At 43.2% G+C, this 25,258-nt stretch overlaps 1 protein-coding gene across 1 annotated transcript in view; it reads left to right on the top strand.

Annotated features, from left to right (window-relative positions):
• Nucleotides 1-25,033, top strand: part of LOC118769835 (rho GTPase-activating protein 10-like) — a 45,789-nt gene extending 20,756 nt beyond the window's left edge. The window contains exons 4-23 of the mRNA XM_036517179.1: nucleotides 313-384; nucleotides 940-1,041; nucleotides 2,165-2,275; nucleotides 2,787-2,891; nucleotides 3,073-3,202; nucleotides 3,705-3,811; nucleotides 4,179-4,273; nucleotides 5,285-5,366; nucleotides 5,838-5,877; nucleotides 6,265-6,333; nucleotides 7,599-7,673; nucleotides 9,117-9,204; nucleotides 11,139-11,197; nucleotides 13,547-13,652; nucleotides 14,114-14,273; nucleotides 15,682-15,820; nucleotides 17,687-17,816; nucleotides 22,256-22,453; nucleotides 23,557-23,648; nucleotides 24,859-25,033. Of these exons, the coding sequence (XP_036373072.1) occupies nucleotides 313-384; nucleotides 940-1,041; nucleotides 2,165-2,275; nucleotides 2,787-2,891; nucleotides 3,073-3,202; nucleotides 3,705-3,811; nucleotides 4,179-4,273; nucleotides 5,285-5,366; nucleotides 5,838-5,877; nucleotides 6,265-6,333; nucleotides 7,599-7,673; nucleotides 9,117-9,204; nucleotides 11,139-11,197; nucleotides 13,547-13,652; nucleotides 14,114-14,273; nucleotides 15,682-15,820; nucleotides 17,687-17,816; nucleotides 22,256-22,453; nucleotides 23,557-23,648; nucleotides 24,859-24,947 (2,049 nt within the window). The 3' untranslated portion in view covers nucleotides 24,948-25,033. The remainder of the gene's footprint in view (nucleotides 1-312; nucleotides 385-939; nucleotides 1,042-2,164; nucleotides 2,276-2,786; nucleotides 2,892-3,072; nucleotides 3,203-3,704; nucleotides 3,812-4,178; nucleotides 4,274-5,284; nucleotides 5,367-5,837; nucleotides 5,878-6,264; nucleotides 6,334-7,598; nucleotides 7,674-9,116; nucleotides 9,205-11,138; nucleotides 11,198-13,546; nucleotides 13,653-14,113; nucleotides 14,274-15,681; nucleotides 15,821-17,686; nucleotides 17,817-22,255; nucleotides 22,454-23,556; nucleotides 23,649-24,858) is intronic.
• Nucleotides 25,034-25,258: the final 225 nt, after the last annotated feature.

The raw sequence follows: 25,258 nt of genomic DNA, 5'->3' as shown, positions 1-25,258 counted from the left end.
CTCTTCATCACAGTAGGATGTGTCTCTGGTTTGTGCTATTGTTCAGAAGGCCACCCAGTGTCTGCTACAGTTTTCCACTGGCCTATTTGCTTGGCAGGCATACGTACTGAACAAGTTCTGGCAAAAGCACGGCATTCAGACCTGTGAACACTTTTCTCTGGTCCAAACCATGTTAAAACTTGGTAACAGTAGCTTTGTGCTGTTTTTAGAATAGACTCTCATTGAACACAAGTTAAATAAACAAATAAATAATTTTTAAGACACCATTTAAATGTGGTGTGATGTGTTAATTGATCCTGTCTGTGTTCTCAGATGAGGAACATCACAGAGACGCTGATGAAGCCTCTGGAGAAATTTCGTAAAGAGCAACTGGGCTCTGCCAAGGTATGGCCCTCTACTTCAAAGTTACAACAACCTTACAACAAGGTACACCAAATTTACACAAAGGTATGACGGTCTTACACAAAGGTGTAATACTAGCTTGCCTAGAGGTGCAGCACTGTTCCTGAAAAGGTCTTACACAAGGGTATGTTGCTCTTGCCTAAAGTTACAGCACTCTTCCTCAAAAGTAAGAGTGCTACTACAATAAGGTTTAATTCTCTTAGAGAAAGGTGCAGTGCTCTTACACAAAAGCATTGTGCTCTTACTCAAGAGTAATTGGCTCTTACGCAAAGATACAACTTCAAAGTCATCATCATTTCTGTTTCTCCGTCATCTGGAGTCGGTGATGTGAAGGTGTGGCTAGCACACACTGTGAGCCGTGGACTTTAGATGAGGAATGACTTGGAATTATGAATTTGTTGAAGATACATTTAGCCTGTCCAAATCCCTTGTGTACCTTATTGAATGAAAATATCCCGCACATTCTTTTGCCCAGAAAGGCCCGTCTAAATTACTGATCGCAGCCGTTCCCCTGATCTCATGCCATGTCCTTTTCAGGAGGAAAGAAAGCGCTATGAGAAGGAAACGGAAAAGTACTACAGCTCTCTGGAGAAGCTGCTAACGCTGTCAGCAAAGAAGAAAGAGCAGCAGCTACAGGAGGTGCTTTTTCTCTCTGCATTCTTTTACACATTTCTTTAAAGGAAGATGGGAAATGGAGCAAAAGCACAGGCCTTTATCTCCGCTGGAAAATGATCTGAAAAGGATATTTACATTACAAGGAGAGACAATGGTCTTGGCACCTCGCCGTGCCTCTGTAAGCATGACCTCACGGTGAAGCACGTGCGTTTTGTGAGTGTTTACAGGCCTGTCATTTTCACATTCCTTCTGGCCATAGATGGAAGAGGCGAGGCAGGAATGTTAGATGCTAGATGTTTTTGCAGCACTGAGGGTCAGCTGCAAGGGCAAGTATCTGAAAAAACTAATGGGCTCTTGACACATTTATCTCAGGCCCAACCGTACTGTCACGCAGGGGAGTTCAGAGACGAAGCTTTCCATTATCAGGGAAATCCTGGGTTACGTTTCACATGGAAAGCTGGAAAATGGAACAGATAAACAGGCCTATGGAAAATTTGACTCCCCCTCTCACATGAATGAAAATAATAATTGCAGATATGCCTAGAGTGGCCAAGTGTACATTTCTCATGTTATTGTCTGGCTACTGTAGCAATACAGTCTCCAATCTCCAGATTCTGTTGGGTTCCCTTGTGAGAAGATGACCTCAGTGCCGTGCTTGTGGTGAGCTATGCGATGTGTACACCAAGCACAGTAAACAGTTGCCGTGCCATGCACTGTGTCCTGTAAAGCTTTTGTGACGTCTCGGTTTCCTTTGTGTATGGATTTTGTCAGAACAGTTTATGCTACCATCACATTGAGAATGTGCTAGCGTTTCTGCTACCTTTCTCTTAAGAAGTGAGCTATACCACCATGTTCTTATAAACAAACAATACAGGTCCATAGAAACACACACACACACACACGCATTGAGACGCACAGAGATATGGTCAAGACATTTTCCGGTGACTCCGCATCCAGTCTCAGCTCTAGTACTGACTGCTTCTGTTTATTCACGCAATGCTCTTGTCAGATTTCTTCCTTAGTTTTTGGGGCCTTCTGTGGTCCAGAGAATTTTGATTTTGTTTTTGTGTTTCTGTGCTTGCTCTCTGCCTCGCTCCCTCTCTCTCCTCTCTTGGCCATGCTCTCTGATGTGCTCCCCATCCTGCAGGCGGATCTCCAGGTGGAGGGCATGAAGCAGCACTTTCAGGAGGAGTCACTCGAATATGTCTGCAAGCTGCAGGAGATCCAGGAGAGGAAGAAATTTGAGTGCGTGGAGCCTGTAAGTGCGCATCTGATCAGACAGCTTCACCTGCTGCCCCTGTGCATCTCCATGCACACCAGACCAGAGACTTGTCACCTGCAGTCCCCATGCCTGTCTGTGCACACACACCTGATCAGAAAGTTTTACCTCCTGCCCCTGTGTGTCTCCGTACACACTTGATCAGACACCTTCATTTCCTGTTCCTGCACCTGTCATTGTACATGTCTTTACATACCTTTGCATGTCTCTGCACCGCCCATATTCAGACACTCACTGTCCCCATACCTGTCTGTATGCACCTGTTCAGATACTTCAGGGTATATCTATTAATGCACAACTGCTTAGACACCCTCATTTACTGTTTTCATACAAAGGTGCTCATGTATGCTACATTGGACATCGGGAAATATAATTAATGAATGTAATTAAAGTATGATATTTGTGATGATTATTAGTGTGATGTAATGCAGTCTGTATTTAAATTGTGTATGCATCTTTCTGTCTCTCCCTGTACCTCTCTCCTTTTCAGATGCTGGCCTTTTTTCAGACGGTTTTCACCTTTTATCACCAAGGATATGAGCTGGCCAAGGACTTCGACCATTACAAAAGAGCACTGCAGATCAATATTCAGAATGTGAGATGTTGTGCTTATTAACCATATACAATACAATAACATTGAAAACAGACTTCAAACTCGTTCTTGTTGCTGATGGCCTTGGCTCAGAATGTGTAGGTGAAATATGTATGAGAGAACTGGGAATATGTGCAAAGGCTCTCTGTGTGGAGGTGATGTTCCCCTATCGGTCCCTTCCCAGACACGGAGTCGCTTTGAGGGCACCAGGTCAGAAGTGGTGGAGCTGATGAGGAAGATCAAGGAGAGCCCACACGATCACAGACAGACGAGTCCAATCAGCATTGAGGGCTACTTGTATGTCCAGGAGAAGCGTAAGAATCCCTTTGGCCCCTATACTGTTTACTGCTCTGTTGGCCTCAGGCCACAGTGCAGCAGTTAAAGGAGCTCTGCGCCTTCCCTTCAGCTTATCCCGGGTTTATTTATCAACACAACCAGCCCCTAGGACAATTATGTAATCTGTTGTAACTCAACTGCTGGAAAAGCATTATGGGAAGGAAGAACACAGAGTCACAGACACATAAACAGACACAGAGCTGTTTATAACGGCTAACATTTTCATATCTGAGGTGAAATTGTTTTGTAATGTACTCTCTCAGAATAGTCAAAAGTAGAATGGTTTAGAAAGCAAAAAAAGATGCAGAATGGCCTGTTTGTAATCATACACACAAATTGCAGTTAGCATTGGCTACAAGTTAAAGGGAAGGTGTGCAGTTTTTTTAAGGTCTGGAATGTAGTGCCATTGATCAGTTAGCTGAAGTGCTCAGAGCAAATGTGATGTGATGGTAAATGATGTGCGCTGTGTGGTCTCCTCAGGGCCGCCCCCTTTTGGCTCCAGCTGGGTGAAGCGCTACTGCACTTTTGTGAAGGAGCAGAAGATTCTGCACATGATCACATTTGACCACAGATCCGGAGGAAAGATTGTAAGTGTGGCCTGTACACCCTGTATGTTGTTATTATACTAGGCCCTCAAATTGTCTGAAGTGTTTGTTGTACTATTAAACTGCACTACAGTGGTTTACTCAAGCTGTTCATCGACTCTGCTAGAGGAAGAATGCACAAAAACAGGTACAGCTAGAACAACATCTGGAGATTGTTTAAAGGTGATGTAACTGGCCATTTTAATCTCTCTCTTTGAAATAAGGAAGTCAGAACTTAAAGACCTCCTGCTTTACCAGTATGAAACTCTTCTCTCTCTCTCTCACTCTCTGTCTCTCTCTCTCTCTCCCTTTCTTTCTTTCTCTCTGACTTTCACTCTCTCTCTCTTTGTATCCATCAATCCATTCCCAGGGTGAGACAGAGTCTGTCACTCTGAAGTCTTGCGTGCGGAAAACAACTGATATGCTCGACCGGAGGTTCTGCTTCGACATAGAAATAACAGACCGGTAAGATCTTCAGTCCAGCGTTAAACATAGACAGCTTTCACTGTCATTTATGTTTCAGTAAATGCTAATCTCTGAAATGCCAGAATTCGAAGCTACAGAAGATGCAGTTCAATAGGTTGTGCAGAGCGCTGCAGAATCCTACTCTTTAGGCTCAGGGGATTTGTCATGGTCTGCCGTGCTACAAAGAAATAAATACAGTGAAGTAAATATTATATTATATCAGACATTAAGCTTACATTATACATCGGTTAAGGGAACTGTTCTGTGTTCATCAGAAAGATCTTAAAATAATCGATTCATAAAGGTGCATAGCAGTCTTGAACAGCTCGAGTTCAGAGCGTCCCAACTGCTATGGACTGGCCTTCCCATTCCCATCCCAGGGGGGAAGGGAGGAACAGAATGAAGTGTCTGGTGACAGGTGAACAAGTAGGTTGGGGAAAGAATGTTAGCCACGCCACACATGGTACAAAGTCCAGCTCCACAGTCAGCACAATTTATCACCTGTAAAGTGGCAAGTTTACCTTGGGGTTAAGTCCCCTAAGAGCAGAGGTCAATACGCTGTAGAAGGTGGCCCCAAAGGCACAGTCAATAGGGGTTTGTTGTATTCAGCTAATTATTGTTCCCATTATTCTGTGATTGTTGATATTGATATTGATATTGTGTGAGTTTTGTTCATTGAACTCTACAGCCACTGGTCAATGTGAGGCACCTGTTCTTCTATAACTACAAACTATTTGTCTTACTCTGTTAATTTTGTAGCCATCATTTTACCTTGGGAAGGAAATCATTTTAAAATTAATAATTAAGATCCCAGTTTATTTAAGAAATTATGTATGAATTATTCAGATCCCTGTGGCCTCCTCCCACAGGCCTTGTTTGTGTTAGGCCAGCCTGCAGAAGTGAGGTCTTTGAAGTGCTCCGTGAGACGTGTCTGTAGGTGAATCACTGAAGTGTTACTGATGAATTATGGGAAAGTAATGAGGGCTTTTACGGTCTCCTCCACACCGTCAGGCCTGGGGTGGTCCTCACTGTCCAGGCACTCTCTGAGGATGACCGCAGGTTCTGGATGCAGGCCATGGGGGGCAAAGAGCCTGTAAGTGGGTTGGGGGTGGGGGTGTAGCATAGAACCTTTCACTCTACTGACCATCCTCATCCTCTTCCTCTCTTCTGACCATCCTCTTCCTCGCTCTCTGTATTGACCGTCCTCTTCCTCTTGCTTCCTACTGATCATCCTCTTTCTCTCCCTCTCTTTTGAAGAGCCTCTTCCTCCCTCTCTCGCTCTCTCTCTACTACCCGGCCTTTTCCTCCCTCTCTCTGTACTCCCCTGTCTCATTATTGTATTATTTCATCATGTATTGACCAGCCTTCTGTAATTTTGACAGGACTCTTTTGTGCTGCTTGGATGACTTTATTTTCATACCACGCCATTAAGCGCTCATTGTGGTGTCTTGTTTTGTGCTAGTCTTCGCTTAAGGAGGTATATTTCCTTCATTGTTTTAGCGTCTTTTAAACTGAGATTGATAAATTAATGTTTCAATGAATTATGTTCCATCCTTTTAAACAGATACGCTCTTTTGGGAGGACATACTCAAAAGAAAGAGGAAGCAAGTATCCTACAATTTATTATTGTTTTTATTTTTTATAATTGAAGCAATGACAGTAAATAGAAATCAGTCAAATGTATTTAAGGAGTCTCTCTACCAAGATTAATGTGCTGGTTCCATGGTCATTTGTAGAAGAAAAACACTGTTATCTGTACCAAATCCAGTTTTTTTGGTTAAAGGACACTAATATCTACTACAGTCTCATCCGATTTATAACAATGATGTTAAATGCATTTTTGGAATGGAGATCACCATCCTATTTGGCAGTGTTTTCCATAAACTTAAATTATGTGTCACATATGCAGTTATTATGATAACAACTGTTGTATTACCACAATTTGCATAGTTCCCAAAGAAGAAATATGAAGGAAATCATTTACTTTACAGTTGATGTACAGCTGGATGAAGTCGGGATATCATTTGTGAAGAATGCAATCAGTGCCATTGAAAAAAGAGGTGAGACATCAAAGGAAAATCTGAATGCACTGCTCTTTCAGACAAACTCCTGTCTGGTCCAACTGATGAGAACTCTTTATTAAGCTTTGACAGCTGTAAAAAAAAGAATAATCTTACAAACCACTCCACCCTTCTATACTACCAACTGGGACAGACCCGTAAAGGTGACAGTAGGTTTAAAATAACCTCCAAGTTGTCACCCATATACCTTAGCCCAAGATGTAACATATATTGCATATGCCTTTACATATTATGTATATATGTTGTTGTTATTATCAGAGTTGGATGTCCTCATACTGAAGCTATCCCCACTGGAAAATAGGCAGCTGATTTGATTGTATGCAGCAATACATTCTGGGCCATGACTTGCAAAACCATTTCCTCTCTGTCTCTCAATAACAAATTACAACTGAATCAATGTTGGGTCCAACAGATATCACAACGCCAAAATGGGAATAATACCTAATGGGCCTAGCAGTCTAAACACCTGTATCCATTACTCCAGTGATGGACAAGACAATTTCATGTCCTTTCGATCCAAGGTGTATATGTGTATTTGTGTATTCTGTATTTGCTACCATTCAGTAGTGTGCAGAAGTTTTGTTTTTCTTTTATGAACTTTAAAAAGAACTTCATCCTCATGTGCCTCAGCCTGTTCTCAAGATATTTCATCTCCTCCATCATCATAGCATCCACCATTTGCCTGTGTATCATGTCTTATGCCTATAGAATCCCCCTGTTCTGTTAACATGTGTTTTGTATTTTATGCAAATTTATGCACTTCGAATTCAAATAAAAAAATCAAACAAAACAACAATTTTTTTTTACTTTTCCCTGGAACAGCAGTTTGCCTTCTTCATAAACAGCAGGCCAAATAAACATGAGGAAGATCCCCTCAGATAATTAAAGAGGAAATGCACGAGAATGTCGGTAATGAAATATTCACTGTCATACTAATGAAATATTCCTGTTCTCCTGGCGAATACACAGCCTTGTTGCAGCACTGTGGCAATGCCCAAAGTTGAACACTAGAGGGCAGAAGAAGCTTGCCTTCTTTTGGTCCGCAGAAATAGCACAAGCTGTCCCTGCACTGGATCTGAAAGGTCTTCAAAGAAATGTATAACCTAACCTTTTAAACAGCTAATGAACTTTGTTAAATTCTTGTGTAATGACAGAGCTCAGATTTACGCATTAACTGCATAAATTATTCATGGCCATTATTGCACAATTATCATCTACAATCACCTTGTTTTGTCTTTGTACAGGTATTAATGACCAGGGCTTATACAGAGTGGTGGGAGTCAGTTCCAAAGTACAGAAGCTTTTGAATCAAATGATTGGTAAGATTCAAGCCCTGTCCCCAGAATCATCACAGACCTTGGAGCACAGAGAGAGAGAGAGAATAAGCAGGATCGAGAGAGACGGAGAGAGACAGACTGCATGATCCTGTCTAGGGTGTAGGATTGTGTCTGCCAACGCAACATTACCCAGAATACCAAGTGTCAGTTTGCATCACAACACACATCTGTTAAACAGAATGGATTGAAACCAAAGGGACATGTTAATAAATGTTTAAAAAGTCTCAGCACAGCGGTACGTGGAAAAAGAGCCTAAAACTATAACTGAAACAAACATTTTGTGCACGTTTTTGGTTTCTGACTAAAATGCATCAGCATTATGGTAGTTTTTTTTTTTTTTTGAGCTGTTCTGTTTGTGGACCGAGAGAAACAGCAGATTTCTCGCTCAGTCTCCTTGTCGTCTGTGCGTTAAAGGTGACCTGGCAGTAGGTCTGCAGGTCACGCAGTCGTTAAGGCAGGTGCCCACGTGGACCTGGCTCCTTGGTATTCAGACTGGCTCTCACCCTGGCAGCAGCACCTGGCAAGAGGGCTGTCCCCGTCCCGTCCTTGCGGGTGACACACGGCTTGCCTACAGAAAGCAGGCAATCAGACTGCCCCCCCCCAAAACTGCTCACTCATGGCGGCGTGCTCTGAATGCTGAGCTGTCAAACTTGTGGCGTGTGTCCGGGAGGGGGGGGGGGGGGGGGCATGGAGGTCTTACATAATAGTGTAAACCCACTTCAAGGGAACGAGATCCAGCTCTATCCGGTGGTCTGTTTCACATGAGGTATTTTCATACACTGGTGTGTAATGCCTTGTGACCAGAAGCTTTAATGTGGTGGGGGTATGTAGCGGCTCTAATCAAATTAGCAATATTTTGTTCCACTAGTACAGAGTCGTCAGTCAGCTGATGAGTGAGAACCTACCCTATCCTTCCAGGTGTTCTCATCTCTTCATAATATAGGTGCTCACAGTGAGGTGTGAGTGGGTGACAGGATTATACCTGCCAAGCTTTGTGATTTTCCCAATGTGGTCTCCTTAACCACTGGAAGCCTTTAACCCTACGGTTGCAAGTTCACTGTAAGATGGGGTGCCGCTCCTGTACTCAACACATGTTACTGCAGTTGCATAAATAATAATTGATAACATGTCAAAAAAGTTAGCTTCTGTATGTTATTAGTCTGCTTAGCAAATTGGTAATGTAATATCATAAAGTCCATCTTCTATTCTGAACCTGCGATGACCCTTTACCTATAGTTCCATTAGTGCAATTGTGATGGTTCAACAAGGATGTGAAATTAGGTGGTTTTGTTCATTGACAGCTGTCTTGTTCCTGCTACCCAGATAACCGTGAGTCTTAGTTGAGCAACATAAAGAATGCATTGTAACTGTCTTTTGTGATGTTAGGTTGGAAATATGCTGAGTAATTAATGTGATCTCACTCAGATGAGAAGGCCTGTGATGAAGTGGATTTGTCTGCTTCTGAAGACTGGGACGTCAAAACCATAACGAGTGCATTGAAACTCTATCTGAGGTAAGAAGGGTTTCAGCTCCATAAGATGACAGCTCAATAAACATTTTCTTAAAACAACTAAAATAAAAGCAGTAGGTCTGATGTGACTTGAAATATGTTTTTCATCATAACTGTGATCCCATGATGCACCTGTATACAGAGAATTCCACAGGCATTGAAAATCCTTGAAAATTCTTTCATCATGCAAAGTCATGGAAAAATCAAGTGGCCAGATTGAAGTCCTTGAAAAGCCACAGATTTCTATTTTACTCTGCGCCACAGATTTTCTGCGCCACAGATTTCTATTTTACTCTGCGCAAAATAGAAATCTTTTCTGTTAACTCACTAGCTTCATTCCATTTACCATCAAGTCTGGCAGTGTAAGTGTTAAGAAATTGACTAGCTTAGTCCATTGATGATGTTTAAATGTATGTGTACAGGCAAGCAAAAAAAAAAAAAACATTCTAAAAGTATTTCCCTTAGAAATTACATATGCAAAATAGCTCAATTCCATGAGAATTTAACTTTTGCAGCAATAAAATTTGTTCCTGTAAACCTTATTTCAAAGTTTTTGAGAACCTTGAAAAGTAATGTAAAATATGAATTTGGTTTGAGTGGGGGGGCCCTTTGGCGCCAGCTGTCACTCTGCATCTGGGGTAAGGTTCACCAAGTCACCTCTAATGGGTGGGACAGCCCGTTAATTCTCATGGATAGTTATACAATTCAGTTCAGCCCTTTAACAAATAGACTGGATCTATGGTCAGAGTTAATTACTCAAATTGACAATGTGTCAAGGGATCTCAGTGCTTGACCTCGAGGGCCTGAAGAATACTTAGGATTATTGCTCTCCTGGGGGTAGTTTTGCCTGCCCCACATAGGCCAGTCTGTCATCTGTGGTGATTTTCTAATGATACGATCGACTTTTATTTATCATATTGGTACCGAGTGTGCAGAAGTGATAGGCCTTTTTATTCCCTGGTACATAATCACTTTGAGCTCCTGGAGGTTTGAGGCTGAAGTAGCCTCAGGGAGATTGAGGAATTGTATTGCCTTGCGTGGCATTACCATTTCCACAGCTGTTTACATCCACATAAAGCAAGAAACAGACTTCGAAACTGTGGGCAAACTAACGCGGATTTGGTGCTAACTGAAAAAAAATGTCATGTTTTAGCATTTATTTGTTCTTTTTTGCCTGTGTACATGTCATTTTTCATTGAGGTTTATCAGTCATATTTTTAATGTGAATACACGGGAGAGAAATAATCATTAAAGGATTTTGATCTGCCGTTTAATGGTACGTTCAGAAAATGGAGCCGTTTCATTAACCTCAGCCATTTTATTTCGTTTTTACTACAGCTCTGAAACTCTCTCTTGCAGAGTTATTTGACAGAAATGTTGGCATGCCAGCCTCGCTATGTAGCGCTTTAATCAAAAGCTGAACTCAATCCCTGGCGTTTGGCAGATTTCCATAATTTTTAGAGCGCCGGTAAATGAATTGTTTGTTATGCGTTTACTTTTCAAAAGTGCATTAGCAGTGATCGCTTCACCTGGTCATCCTTTCAGTCTGCTAGTTTAGCACAAGAAGACGGTGCTCGTCCAGCTGTGATTGGCCAGACAGGCACGCAGCCCCTTGCAGATGCAGGCAGTAGTGCAGAGTAGTGATTAGGACACAGCACTCTTGGACCAGAGGGTCATAGAATTAAGTAGGGCCTAGCTTCAGTATGTTACACTGTGCTACATCCTAGTTCTCTTGTAAAAATCCCGCTAATATGATGGACTCTGCCTTCTGCAGAAGCTGGATGTAGCTCGGGTCCAGTTCAGCAGTGCCTTTACGTGACCTCAGTGATCTTAGTATGTGCTGTCCAGCTGAACCCTGGGCCGTGTTATATTTCTGTGTCCCTGTGTGTGCTGTGTTTCCGAACCCACAGCTCTGATTCCATCTTCTTTCCCTCAAGGAGTCTTCCAGAGCCGCTGATGACCTCCGGACTCTACAAAGAGTTCATCGTTCCAGCAAGTTAGTCTGTCCCTCTTTCTGTCTGTCTCTCTCTTCCTCTCATTCTCGGTTCAGACCACTGAGGAGTTATTGCAAACATAGCAGAAATACAGTTTGTCTTTTTTAAGGGTATGTCCAACTTTACTTGTGACACCAGGGAACAAATGTATTTGAGGGATAATAATTCACAAAAACAGGTGTTGTTTTCACCATTTCTAATGAATTATTTTTAGCCGTAAATAATAATGAAAATGGCTTAGCAAGTGCTCAGCTTGTCTCTTCTCTGTGATGGAGTTTTTTTGCTCCACAATAGGCCAGGGCTATTCAGTGCTGTGGGCTTGGTCCAGATTTGGGGGATAGATGTCATATTATTTACTGTAGTTCTAGGCTTCTTCCTCTCTCTCAGAAGAAGGCTATAAATAATTCCCTGAAAGAAAAAGTCCTGTAAATTTACCCCGTCTGTAAATTTAACTCACAATCAGGTGAAATATGCTTCTTTCTACAAATATTTGTCCTGATCAGGTGATACACAGCAGGCTCTTTTAGTCTCTTGCCATTAAGCCTTAGTGTCCTCATATGGCAATGGCAAAGCAAGGTTTGAACTGAACCGAGGCAAAATGCGGAATAACTTCAAAATGTTCTTGAGCATAAAAGAATGTGTCTGTAACGTTCCCCCTAGTATTTACGTATCGGGGGAATCAAGCAAACATTACAGCCAATCCCTCTTCGCCTTGACGACTGTGGTGCTGTGCTATGCCAGACTGCTGCTCTTACACTGTCAGCATATCACAGACCAGTTCTGTCTCTCTCAATATACCCCAATCAGCAGAACCATTTTAACCAGCCATAAGGTCATATGGGGATATGGATATGACATTTAGCGCTTTTGATGTTCTGTATACAGTATGATTTATTTATGGTAAACAGTAATTTGTAATAAAAAATGCAAATGCGTGTATATATTTATTGCAGGTATTTTTTTTTTTTAGAATTTTTATGCGCATTGCGCATTAATGGGATAGTGCTGAAATGTTTTATCAGTTATTCCCAATGTTTTTGCACTGAAAGAGAAAATGGATTAGTAATAGATATTTTCCGAAGGATGTCAGAATCTGTTGAAACCCTTGTCACTCCCGTAATAATGGGCTGCTGATGTGTGGGCGGGTGCTGTCAGACACTGGAGGGGGTGAGCAAATTTGAGGGGATGATCTTGCCGTAGGAGGCTTAATGCGGCCTAGCCTGCGCACGGCAAGGCTATCTCTTCTGTCCTGTTGCAGTCAGCCGCACAGCAGCTTTAAGTATTTAAACCTGAATTTACACATCTATAGAGAGTCAATGCCCTACATATTTGTGATAAAGTAACCAGTTGCTTATTCAATTCTGCTTGTTTGTATGAGCCTTAACATTGAATCCCCATGTTCTATATAATTTGCTGCTCTCTTGTGCTTGGATTTTAGTGCCAGTTCAAATAGGCTTTAGGGTATGAGTGTTTTGTTATTTTATAGGAAGCAAAAAAAAAGAAAAAAATCATTGAAGCGTGCATCTTTTTGACCAGTTTTTATTCCAAAAAACTTTTAAATGGTTTGAACTTTGAATGATTATTGAAGTAACTTTTAATCTGTAAAGATTTTAAAATAAGCTAAAGAGTGAATACACACAGAATCCCTCTCCATCTGCCCTCTGCTCTTGCCTCCCCCCCGAGATCACTTTAATGACACATTGGTGTTACATATACAGAGATAGCTGTAGTTTGCACGGTGCATCACTGTAGTTTACACAGTAAAACAGCCCACATGCCCTACAGTGAAGTCTTGCGCATTGTGTGGCTTTGTGGGCAGAAAAACTCCAGTATGATGGTTACTTTTTAAAGTATATACTGGGGTAGGAGATTGTGCTGTCTTCTCAGAGGGAAAAGGTTTGGAATGTTAGGTTGGTAACAGTCAAAGCATTTATGGTTGAAACCACTGATTGCAAGTTGTTAGTTAGCTGATAAGTGTCACCTCTGTATTTTGATAATTTGCATAGATTGATTTACTTCATTTTCATTTTGCATGCCAGGATGAGAATTTTTAAAACAGTACAGTAATGTATTGAATATTATTAACAGCAATTGAAAGGATATACTGTCAGTAAAACATAAAATGTTGCCTAAATAAACTTTCAACAGCTTTCACAATTTAAGTACAATACTGTAGATTGAAATATAGTCATAAAAAATAAAATGCCTTATTCTGAGCTTTTTTGCTAGTAATTAACATATTTCAATGAAGGTTGTATCGTCTTCACATTGTTTTATTGTATGAAATATTTTGCAGTGTACATATTTATTACATTCATAACATGGTGTCAATCCCCCTCACACATAAACAGAGTCTGCAAGCCCAGAGTCTCGAGTGGAAGCGATTCACTACCTGGTCCATAAACTCCCAGAGAAAAACCGGGCGGTTCTGGGACTGCTGATGAAACACCTGGCCAGGTGAGAGACTTTGGGATGCCTGGTCTGCTGTCGCCAGGTAACAGCTCTCTCTCTGAGGTGAGGGGTGTTTGAAAGGGGGAGGCTGGGATTGGTAACCCTCATCTGCACGCCAATTCACAGCCTTTAATGAAATGGGATCTCAGAGATTAAAGATTTATTTCCTAAGGAGATTATTGTTTTCCCACCAAAATGGGATCAGTAGTCTGAAACTCCATGTGGAGGTTAGATAGAATATGAGATTTCACAGTAATTTTACCTAACATTACAAGGTTTAGCTGAAGCCTACTTTTTATAAACTGTATGGGAGCAAAAACTGAAGATAAGCACATAATCTCTCCCCTCGGGCCATAAAAAGAGGGACGATCCTATTTCATAGAAAATGTATGGCAAAACAGAATGTAGCTGAAGGCATTGCTGTTGAAATAGTCAACATCATGAATTCCCCCCCCTTCCTCCCCCAGTGTGGCAGCCCACAGCAAGCAGAACCTGATGACTGTGGCCAACCTGGGCGTGGTTTTCGGGCCCACGCTCATGAGACCTCAGGAGGAGACGGTTGCCGCCATCATGGACCTAAAGTTTCAGAACATCGTGGTGGAGATTCTCATTGAGCATCAGGACAAGGTGGGTGGTCCAGTCTCACACGCAAACATGGTCTGTTGCAAGGCTCAGACTGCCATTCGCACCATACCCATGGTTAACCAAATCATGTAATGATCGTGATAAACTACAGATCCGGACGCTGAGGTCGGCACCACTGCTGCTTCAAATTACTGCGCAATATGCAAATTTACACTGCTCCTCTTTAATACAGGAGGAGAAAGGAAATAATTTCCGGGCCCTTGTGTGCTGGTTTTACTCTCTATTCTCTATATTCTTGAACAATCTGCTTGGAACTAAATTTCTTGAACAATGAGATTTCAGAGGAATTCAGTCCGAATTAAAGTATCAGTCCTAATCCCAGGGATTCTGCAAGAAGTCAGAAGTCACTTCCCTCACTGTCAGACTCGCTCTCCTCAGAGACTTGCTTTCCTCACTGACAGAAACTCACTTCGCTCAGTGACAAGCTCATTCTTCTCACAGTCTCGCTCTCCTCACTGCCAGAGATTCACTCTCCTCACTGCCAGAGACTCACTCTCCTCGCTGCCAGAGACTCACTCTCCTCACTGCCAGAGATTCACTCTCCTCGCTGCCAGAGACTCACTCTCCTCGCTGCCAGAGACTCACTGTCCTCGCTGCCAGAGACTCACTCTCCTCACTGCCAGAGATTCACTCTCCTCGCTGCCATAGACTCACTCTCCTCGCTGCCAGAGACTCACTGTCCTCGCTGCCAGAGACTCACTGTCCTCGCTGCCAGAGACTCACTCTCCTCGCTGCCAGAGATTCACTCTCTTCACTGCCAGAGACTCACTCTCCTCACTGCCAGAGACTGTCCTCATACCGGCAGACGTCCCAGGGTTTGTCAGTCGACAGTTTTGCAGTGAGGTCCATGTGTACAGAAAAGGAGGCAATGCAGGAGTAAAGAGTCCTCTTCTCCCCCCTCCTCCTCCTGGTGTGTCACATCCTGTCTCTGATCAGTCGAAGTTCCTCACTTTGTCTTTATGTACTTGAGCTAGAAGAGGAAGGCAACACATAAGCACTGACTAATTGAAAACATGGTTTGATTAATTGATATTCTGATTTCTGCATAGCATTTCCTCTCGGGGTCAAAATAAATATGTGCCCTCGAGTATCGAAGTGCTGTTTATCACCTCCTACTCATAGTCACTTCAAAGCTGTCATGGCTGTCTTTTATGCCGATTTCCTAATTCCAGCACACTCTACTGTACCTGCCTCTGTGACTCTCTTGTTGGCTGAGCACTCAGTGTGTGGGTGCGACTGGTGTTTACAGGAAAAATTAGTTACCCATCCCACTGTTTTCCCTGCCCTGGGACCATGAGCTCACTCTAGGACTCCATTTCTCCTCCATTGGGGTAAGGGGTCAGAGCCCTGCCTCCACTCCACTCTCACGCCTGTAAATTTGTGACTCCAGATTTTTGGAGACGCCCCCAACACATCCCTGTCGACACCGGCACCGTCCCTCACCGCGTCGGCCAGGCAGGCCAAGAAGCAGAGCCGGCAGAATAGGCCCCTCGCTGTCTACAATCCACAGGTGCAGGACATCCAGGGAGGTAAGATCCACCCGCCTGCTTTACAGCCCCGCCCCCAGTGATGTGTGTCTGCTTAAGAGGAGGCAAGTGTCTGGTCTGTTTGTGTCTTTTCTTGAACCCAGGGCCAGGCAAGGTGGAAAATGTGAACTTAACAGCAGAAGGGTAGTGCACACACACCCTCTCCCACCCGTGAATAAAGGGAACTAAATCTGCTCACCAGATTTCTCTCCTCACCCTCTGCCAGGATGTATTATGTGGCGTTGACGTTTTTTGGATGAAACGCACAATCCATTTTTAACCTTTGTGTCTCCCGTCTGGGTCGAGCATAATGATTTTACAATGGGCTTTCAACCCGCAGAATAGCGCAGCGAGATTTAAAATTTGTGGTCGGCGACTGCTGATCCAGATATTCATCTGCACCTTGAGTACACAGCTTGAAAAGAGAAGAGTCGTAACACATCTAGCTTTCGGCTAGTGTTGGATTTCACCTACGCTGCGTTTCTCAGCGCCAGAAATATCAGATTTTCAGCCTTGAGATAATTAAAGACGAAATTTTGTGTTGATGTTTTATAGAAATCTTATTATATTTCTTAAAGTTGTTCAAAGATGGAAATAATGATGTTGCCAAAACAAGAAATGGGAACAAATGTGCTAACAATATGTTGGCAATGTAATAAAGATATTGTGACTATGAACAAAAATAGTTTTCTATGTGGTTTCAGGACAATAGGCCTTTATGCATAATTCTGCATAATGTGTGCAAGTTCTGGAAATCTTCCAGTCAGGCAGTTTTCGTGGCACTTAGTAGATTGAATCTTTTATTAAATGCTGCAGATGTATCCTCAACTGTAATGGCATGGATGATTGCACACAGTTTGATTTCAGATATTGGCTTGTCCTACTTTACCCTTGCCAAAACAATGACATATACTTAAAAGTGGGCTTTTTTAACCACACATTCGAATGTAATCACAGTTATATCCATCCAACTTCACAGGTCTTAATATGGTAATTGATTCTTCAACCAATGCCATCTGTAACTTGTTCCACATCTAATCTTCACATTTAATACAGGAGTTCTGAGTTCCAGGTGTCCCTATATCATAATGGAGCTTGTTGGAGGGTTTCTACTTATAAAGGTAGCTTGGATTTGTGAACTTGGATGGGTCATAGTGAATTTCCATCAGGGCTGCCATCCATTTCCAAGTTATGTGGCGTAGAGGTTATGTGCTAATGAACACACTCATAATTGGACTAGCTGTGCTATAACCCTAGAGCAAATTATCATACTCTTGTCCTCTACAAATCATGACTGTAGAGGACTTTATAGAACTGCAGGATGAAGCTGCACTCACTGAGTTCTCATTGCTCAGTGTCATTGTTATGCATTGTTAATTGTATGCAGCACACAGTAAATTAGTGTATATATACTGTATATGTGAACGATGAGATTTCAGTGGATGAAGTACATATGTTTGAAGTGTGTGTGTGTGTATGTGTGTATACAGTAATGAATACAGTTAATTAGGTAACAGCTAAATTAGTGGTCCACTGTCCACAGAATTGTCTCATAGTTTAGTCAGCGTCCACACAGATCTCAGAGCTGAATCTAAGCCTTGTTTGAACATCACTCATTAATATTACAGTGCAGACAGAAAGGCTTACTGTGATGTGCACTTTCTGGGGAGGGATAAGGAAAACAGAATTGCCCAAACACAATGTAGCCCTGAGAAAAACAGGATTCCACAGGAAAAAAACAGCCAATCCCTCAAACCTGTAACACCCTCCTCATTCTCATTCAGCCCCTCTGTTTCATTTCAGTGTGCTGCATCCATTCAGAGGCATAGGCCTAGTTTCACTCTTCCACTATTGTTGTTTTGCCAACAGCTGATTGCCCAAACTCTATCCCTGATGAGGCCTCTCTGGGTAGCACCGAGTCCGTGTCGTCCCAGTCCTCCAACACCTCCACGTGTGACACCCCCTCTGAGAAGGCCCCACTCACACCAGGGGTTACAGGGTGAGTCACCACGCTTATGGGGCGGTGACCCTGTCATTCCCTCTCAAACTGAGCCGAAGTGCCTCTCAGTGCCACCTTGTACGTCTGTTATAGACCGTCTGTCCTCTCTGTCTCTACCTCCACTTTAACTGGTGGCTTTTCTTTTTGCAGCTTCCAGCACTCGGTCAGCTGTGAGTGGTTATGGGTGACACAGAAACATTGTGTGTTAATATCAACAATAACGTAATTGGATTATGCTGTACATTTGGGCAAGGCAGGGTGTTGTGTGGTAGAAGTCTGTTTAAAGGCGGCGTGTTTTTCTGAGACACTAATCACAACAGTGCAATGTTGAAAACTCTCACTCATTTCTACCTAGAGGAAAATGTGCCTCTTTTATGCGTATGTGAGAGCTTCAGTTAGAGTGGGCACAGGGTGTGACTGTGTCACTGTCCATCTAATGTCCGCTTGGCTGGTAGGTGCCATTGATGTCATCCCTGCAGTCCTATCATCACATACCACGGGTCCAAACCGCAGGACGGAGGCAGAGAAGGACTGTGTGGAAGTGATAATCTCAGTCCTTATCTGTTAATGAGCTGCTGAGAGATGAGATATGCTTTACCTTGGTAAACCACATTGACTCTGGACGATACTAATCTTGTTTACTCTATTTGTGGGAGCTGTCCAGCCATAACTATCTCTGTGAGGCGATGTTGCTTCAGCGCAAGGCTGTCTGGCTTTTCTGAGGCAGACGGGTAAAAGATTCCCTACAGGTAGCCACCAAGGCCCAAACCCAGACACTTTGATGCGTCAGGAATGCTGATTTTCTCTATTTGTTTGTGTTTTGTTTGGTTGAATGGGCTGTATTGGAGTGGACCTGCGCTTATCAGTCCTGATGCTCTGCATGTGAGAATGTGAGGGTACACTTTATCTTCCTGTGTGACTTTTGTCAGCATAAAGTTCTTGTACAGTCTGTGTGATGAAAGCATTAAGTTTATACAGGTAACATAAGCACATAATGTATGTGCAACAGCAGAGCCAGGTGGAGACCAACAACATATTTTTTGTGTATTTTTTTCCTTATAATTCGTTACCACATAGAGTCTGTGTAAATAGCTAATTTGATTCTCAGTTGTAAGTATAAAGAGCTCCATGTATAATTTTGTATTTAATGCTATTTTTACTCCATTTAATTTAAACCCTTTTTCTTCGGTTTGGCTTTATTCTAAAATGTTTTTTTTTTTATTTTTGGAAAAGCGATTTCCCCGCTAGCAACTGTAATCCATTCTGTGATATTTTTTGTAAGTAAGCATTCTATAAAATAATAATTTAAATATCCATTAGCCCCAGAGCTTCCCACAGTGAGCTCTACATGGCTAACAGCACAGCGGGGTGAAGGGGAGCCTGGTTTTGTTTTCGGATGAAGGGTGTTCGTCTTCATAAGAGTGACATCGTGTCATCAAAAGGTACAGAAATACAGGCACTCCTGGGACTTTGTGTGTGTGTGTGTGTGTGTGTGTGTGTGTGTGTGTGTATGTGGGTGTACACGTGTACATGCATGCATGTTTTGTGTGTGTGTGTGTGTGTGTGCATGTGTGTGCATGCATGTGTGAGTGTGTGTGTACTTGTGTACGTGCATGCATGTCTTGTGTGTGTATGTGTGTACATGAGAGAAGGAGATAGATGGAGAGAGAATGACAGAAAGAGAGTAGTGTGTTATGCCTCAGACCGTGTACGAATGCGTGTGTGTTTGTGAGAGAGATCTCAGCCAGCGCGTGTTGTGTCCGGGACGGTTGCAGATGAGCAGGCAGTCTGCGAGTCAGACAGTAGGAGGTTAATGAGAGGCGCTCCTGCAGAGGTGTACTGCCGGTCCCCTCTCTGATGAGGGGCATCGGAGGACCGGCTGAGGCTGCAGAGGCATAAATCACGCAGTGTGACGGGCCGGAGCGGGAGGGGCTGCCAGTTCCACTCCCACGGTGCCCTGCAAATCCTCCACCGCTGATCCCTGTAATGGCCGTCATTACTGTCTCTATGGGGGCCAGAAACTCAGGTTTTTCAGGAGCAGCCTTTTCAAAGGAGCTTTATACCCTAACATTTTTTACATTCCTACATGGATACATATTTATTTATTCAGTTTTTTAACATAACGTTGAGAATAACCATGCCTAGGTAAACAACGACTGTTGAAGCATATGGTAATATATTGTTATTTGAGGAAAAGATATCCTGGCCAAAACTTCAGCTGGTTAGTTAATAGCCAGCTATAACCGAAATACTGTAGAGCAAATTGTTTGATCACCCTACAATATCATCACGTATTTAAGACAAAAGAGAAACTGAATGGGTTTAATGTTGAATTTTCAACACACTGGTTCTATAGAACCTGGCACTGTACAAGTGCTGATGAAAATCAAACTCACTGGTCCAGTAATCCTGGCTCTGTCAAACTCCGCAACCACACAGCAGTACAATATGAACCGCTCTACAGTATAAACGTCACACTGTTTCTGGAGCGCAGTGCGAACCGACGAGTGTTTTTATGCTGAGCTGCTCTTGCCTCTCATGGGGTTATTTTTCTCTAAATGAAGTCTTTGCACAGGACTGGTGATTGTGAACTTGTGTCTTTAGTCTGGCTCACAGGTCTTCATGTGCAGCTTTACGGAGGCTGAGGACAGAGGTCGCTAATGCTGCTATGTCTGCATATTCAGAATGTTTAACTCGCCGCACATATTTTGAACAGTCTAATTTTTAAACACTAGCACTACCTACTCGCAAATTATATTTAAATAAATGAAATGTGTTTTCAAAAGCCCCAGAGAACATTATGTATGGTTTGTGAATGTTCTCTGTATTTAATTTGGATCTGGATTGTAAGTGGTAGCAGCAGCGGTATTTTTTGGTGTTTTACTCGTTGTTTACACACCCATCCTGCTGCTTAGTATCACCTGCAGAATTCGCACAGCTCCTTGAACCTTGGATCTGCTTGTTTTTGAATGCGGAAGGCTGTGAAGGTTCTTGAATTTGACACTTGAGTGCTTGAAGGTGCTTGAGTTTTTGTTGGTTTATGCATTTTTAAAACTCTCCATTTTCCTACTCTTTTTCCCTCTCACACTCTCTCAGATGCTGCCAAAGGGAGAAGGAACAGATACTGTACAAGAAAATGCAAACTTACTATCACTAGCGGCTTAGAGCACTAGTTATAGTGCACGGGTGGGAAGCCACTTTGCTAGTGGCACTCTCACTCCAAATTAACCCAGTTAATGTCTCATTTCTAAACATCACAACCCTCTTAATGAGCTCGTTATGTTTTTCCACACCTGAAATTCAGCAAATTTTTGTGTAGGGTATATGAGCTAAACGGCTCACAGCCATTCAGACTCAGATGCTGAGAACTACTGGGAATAATAAATCTGATGTATAAAACTTGTAATCCTCCATAAAACGTTATTGTACGTCCTGCGAGGGCTGAAAACAAAGTGGTAGGGAGTGAAGCCGCGGGGATAAGAGGAGCAAAATGAATCCGCCTGTGTGATTCCTCTGGCTCCGCTGGCTATGCGAGGCCCGCTGTTCCTCTTCCAGATAAAACACTGCAGCTCGCTCCCCTCTGCCAGACTCCGAGAGGCTCCAGCGACCGGCGGTGTCCCACACGGCTCGTCAGGGACTTTCCTCCGCCGCCATTCTCATGGCCTTAAGCTTTCTGTGACTCAGAGCCTCTCCTCTGCTGTGACTCTTAGGGGCCTGTCTTCTGTCTCCATGCATCACAGAGCGTGTCCCTCAATACAATTATTTGGCTCACTAGGTAATGTAGTTGCATTGACCACTGCTGAACCTGTGAGGAAGATGTAAACGTTACAGAAGGATTCAGTCCATAATACGTGAAGCATAGATCCAAGTATAGATCACCCAAATCCCCCTGTAACACATTCTTAACCTCTTTAGCAATGTAATTGTTGGATAGGCATAGCTATTGTTAGTTTTGCTAATTTTAAACATCACAGAAAGCATGGGTGGCTGTGTACCTTCAAATGCCAGGATTAATGCAAAACATAGCCAAATATGGGTGTTTTTGAAATGCAGTGGAAAACCTAGCTAGCTAGCACACTGAAAGAGGAAAGCTGGAAGAGCTCTATAAACCTACATTGCATTTCATGCTTATGCTACTACATCTGTGTATATCTTTCCTTCTATTCAAAATGATGTGAATAATATTCCAATCCTGGCACAGCAATGCATGACTAAGCCAGCTTTGTAATCCATGTGCAGCCAGATTTGGTTAATTTAGGTCAGGGACTCAGTAAAGTGCTGTCAGTAGGAAAAAAAAAGAGTTGCTCGTTGCCAGTGTAAGCAGGGCAGCACTGAAATACAGTGAGCAGGTCAGTTCCTGTACCTTCTGACATCTGACGCCCCTGGAATGTTGGTGATTTAGAAAAACGAAGTCATGGCTTTGCCTCATGCACTTTCAGAGGCGGAACCTCGGCGGCATCATGGGTGAATTCAGGAACCTCCTCCTCCTCGTCCTCTTCCTCCACCTCCTCCTCCGCCTCTCAGACTGTACCCAAAACCAGGCCCCTAGCTGCGGCTGCTGATGGTGCCAAGCATGAGACCGTACCCAAAACCACGCCCCTAGTTGCGACTGCTGATGGTGCCAAACATGATGAGAGGTAAACTCCCAGTCATTCCCTTACTCTCTCCTCCACTCAAATTCAAATTCAAATTCAAATGTTTTATTGACATGACTGTTTCAGTGATAACAGTATTGCCAAAAGCAATCATTCTTATAAACGTCACATCAGTAATGATACCCTCCACCCATTCACTCACTCCCTTACTCTCTCCTTTACTCAATCATTCTTTTACTATCTCTTCCACTCACTCACTCACTCACTCACTCAATCACTCCTCTACTCACTTACTCACTCCTTTACTCTCTCCTTTATACTTTTCTTCTCTTACTCTCTCCTCTCCTCCACGCCCTCACTCAGTCCCTCACTCATCTACAGGTTTGTGAGGAGACAAACTGAGGCTCTGACGGGTACTGTGATCTGGTTGTTTGATTCAGCACATGATAAATTCATTTTATCTTTCGCACCTCTTTGATATCAATCTCCGTATGCGGCATGCAAAGTCAGTCGCTGTCCCCAGCGCAAACCCCCGAAGTCAATCAGTGTCGATCACTGGGTGACGTTTCACGTCTCGGGCTTCTCAGAGCTCACAAACTTTGTCAGGAAATATATGAAATATTTATCAGATATTGAAGGCAGTCTCTGCCCAGAAATGCTGCCAGCTGAAATAAATATTACAAAGGAGACAAAAATTCCTACAGTTTTGCCAGTGCCGTTTGATATGAATTGCCTCTCAGAGTCTAAAATAATAACCATATTTTGATATAGCTCGAATCCTTTGGCAGCTTTTTTTCTTTTGTCGAACGTTATTGAATAAACAAGGGGTGAATGGGTGCATAGGAATGCTAGAAAACAGAAATGAGATTCCTCCCCTGTGATGTGATATCTGTGGCAGTGTGTGCTTTTTGCCGCTACCTTTATTGTATAAACAGTGATATTTTCCTTCCAGTCTCTTGGTCCAGGCCTTTTTGTGAGATTCGGGGACACAGGTACAGGCTTGCAGGGGGAAATCTCTTCAGCAGGAACCTGGCGGACTGTGTGTGTCATTCCCTGGTCCTGCTATCTCAGTCTCAGCGTCTTCCCCCACACTGAGCTGTAGATTTCCTTCCAAACCCGGCACCCAGACTGTATTTGTTTGTCAGCCTCTCAAACAGGAGGGCCAAGGCAGTTTACCCGTGCGAGGCCGAGCACCACTCCGAGCTCTCCTTCCAGGTCGGGGACATATTTCTCGACGGTAAGTTTTACCATCGCCGCCGGACTGATGCTCAGAAGCGCTAACATATTGAATCTGACCCCCGGCAGGACGTCTGATCTGTGACGAGTGGAGAACCTGATAAACTGGACCGAGGGTTTCCTCTGGAGTCCTTCTGAAAAGTTTGACAAGGTGGCCTGTTGGCATGAAGAGCCATGAGGGCTGTCCATACTGTGATCCTGTGGGTTCACTGCATCCCCTCTCCATAACGTGGTCCTGTATATTCTCTCAGTCCCCTCCCCATAACATGGTTGTGTATATTATCCAGGTCCCCTCTCCATATCACAGTTCTGTATGTTCTATAGATCTGTTGATCTTATGTTCACACTGTGATTTTTTGTGGTCTGAGGATCCTCTCTTGTGTTGATCTTGAGCGAGAGATAAACTTTTCTAACACAATCTCTGTGAAGGCAGATCAGATGCGTCTCACTCACCTGGACTGCTTCTGGAGCTAAAGCAGCAAACTTTGCCCACCGTCCAGCCATGGAGACCTCACACCCTCACAGACAAAATAAGAACATTTTTTTAAACTGCACCTTGGCAAAACAGATCTGACTAGCTACACACCTGTGTCCCCATTGTGTCACCTTTACCAACACTTTCCACCAGCTGTTTTTGCTGAGTAATTAAGGCACCGTAAAACGGCTTTGCTGAGGAGAGAACAGAGTCAGTGTGTCCTGTACAGGCGTCCCTGGGACTGGCTGAGGTACAGTCTGTGCATTTCTGCTCAGACATTCCCCTCCCACTCCTAGAGCACATCCTTTAGAAGAGGCTGCTGCAACCGAAAAGTAATCTGCTTCATGTGTCTTTCTGTTGCGTTTACCGCATGGGTCTCATCTAATCTCGGTCCAGTACAGCACACTTCCAACTTAAAACTGTTCTCAGCACACTGTTCTGTGCTCTTCCTTTATGCATTTGATTATGCATTTTTAAAACCCAGTTTTCCACATGGTATTTTAGTGGGAGAGTTGTTTATTTAGTTGTGTATATGTATGTATGGTATATTTGATTGAAAGGAACCTCGTTAGCGTTATATTAGTTATTAGTTATAAAGTTCATTACAAACCCTATACAGTAGCTTGCTATAAGGATTGCGTGTTTTCTTTGTTGGCGTTTACCCCCAAATCACCCCCACTCCCCAGTCTCATTCCCCCTGACCCCCAACCTGCTGTGTGTCCCCCCCCCCACACAGTGACTGTCTCCCAGGAGCCAGGCTGGTTGGAGGGGGAGCTAGAGGGAAAAAGAGGCCTCATTCCAGAGAACTACGTGGAGATGCTGTAGCCCAAACCACTCACCTGCCCACTTATACATGGTATCCATGATTTCTCTGCTTCACGTGCTGATTCACGTTTGCATGCTTTTAAACCCCCCCCCCCCCCCCCCCCTTATAAAAAAGATTAGCTTATCAACTCCTGAGCCACAAAACTACCAAAAAATACACAATTCAGCTGACGCCCGTTGTCTTAAAGTGATGAGTTACGTTTGTGGTTATGGCCAAAGCAGGGTGTCTAGGTATGTGTACAAAGGTATGTATAAAAATGACACACTGTCGCTGAATATATACTTTTCTTTGTGGTTAATATCATTTTAAT

The sequence above is a fragment of the Megalops cyprinoides genome, chromosome 22, assembly GCF_013368585.1.
Source record: "Megalops cyprinoides isolate fMegCyp1 chromosome 22, fMegCyp1.pri, whole genome shotgun sequence".
Lineage (NCBI taxonomy): Eukaryota > Metazoa > Chordata > Actinopteri > Elopiformes > Megalopidae > Megalops > Megalops cyprinoides.
The sequence above is the reverse complement of the archived record's forward strand: the minus strand, read 5'-3'. Positions and strand labels throughout refer to the sequence as shown.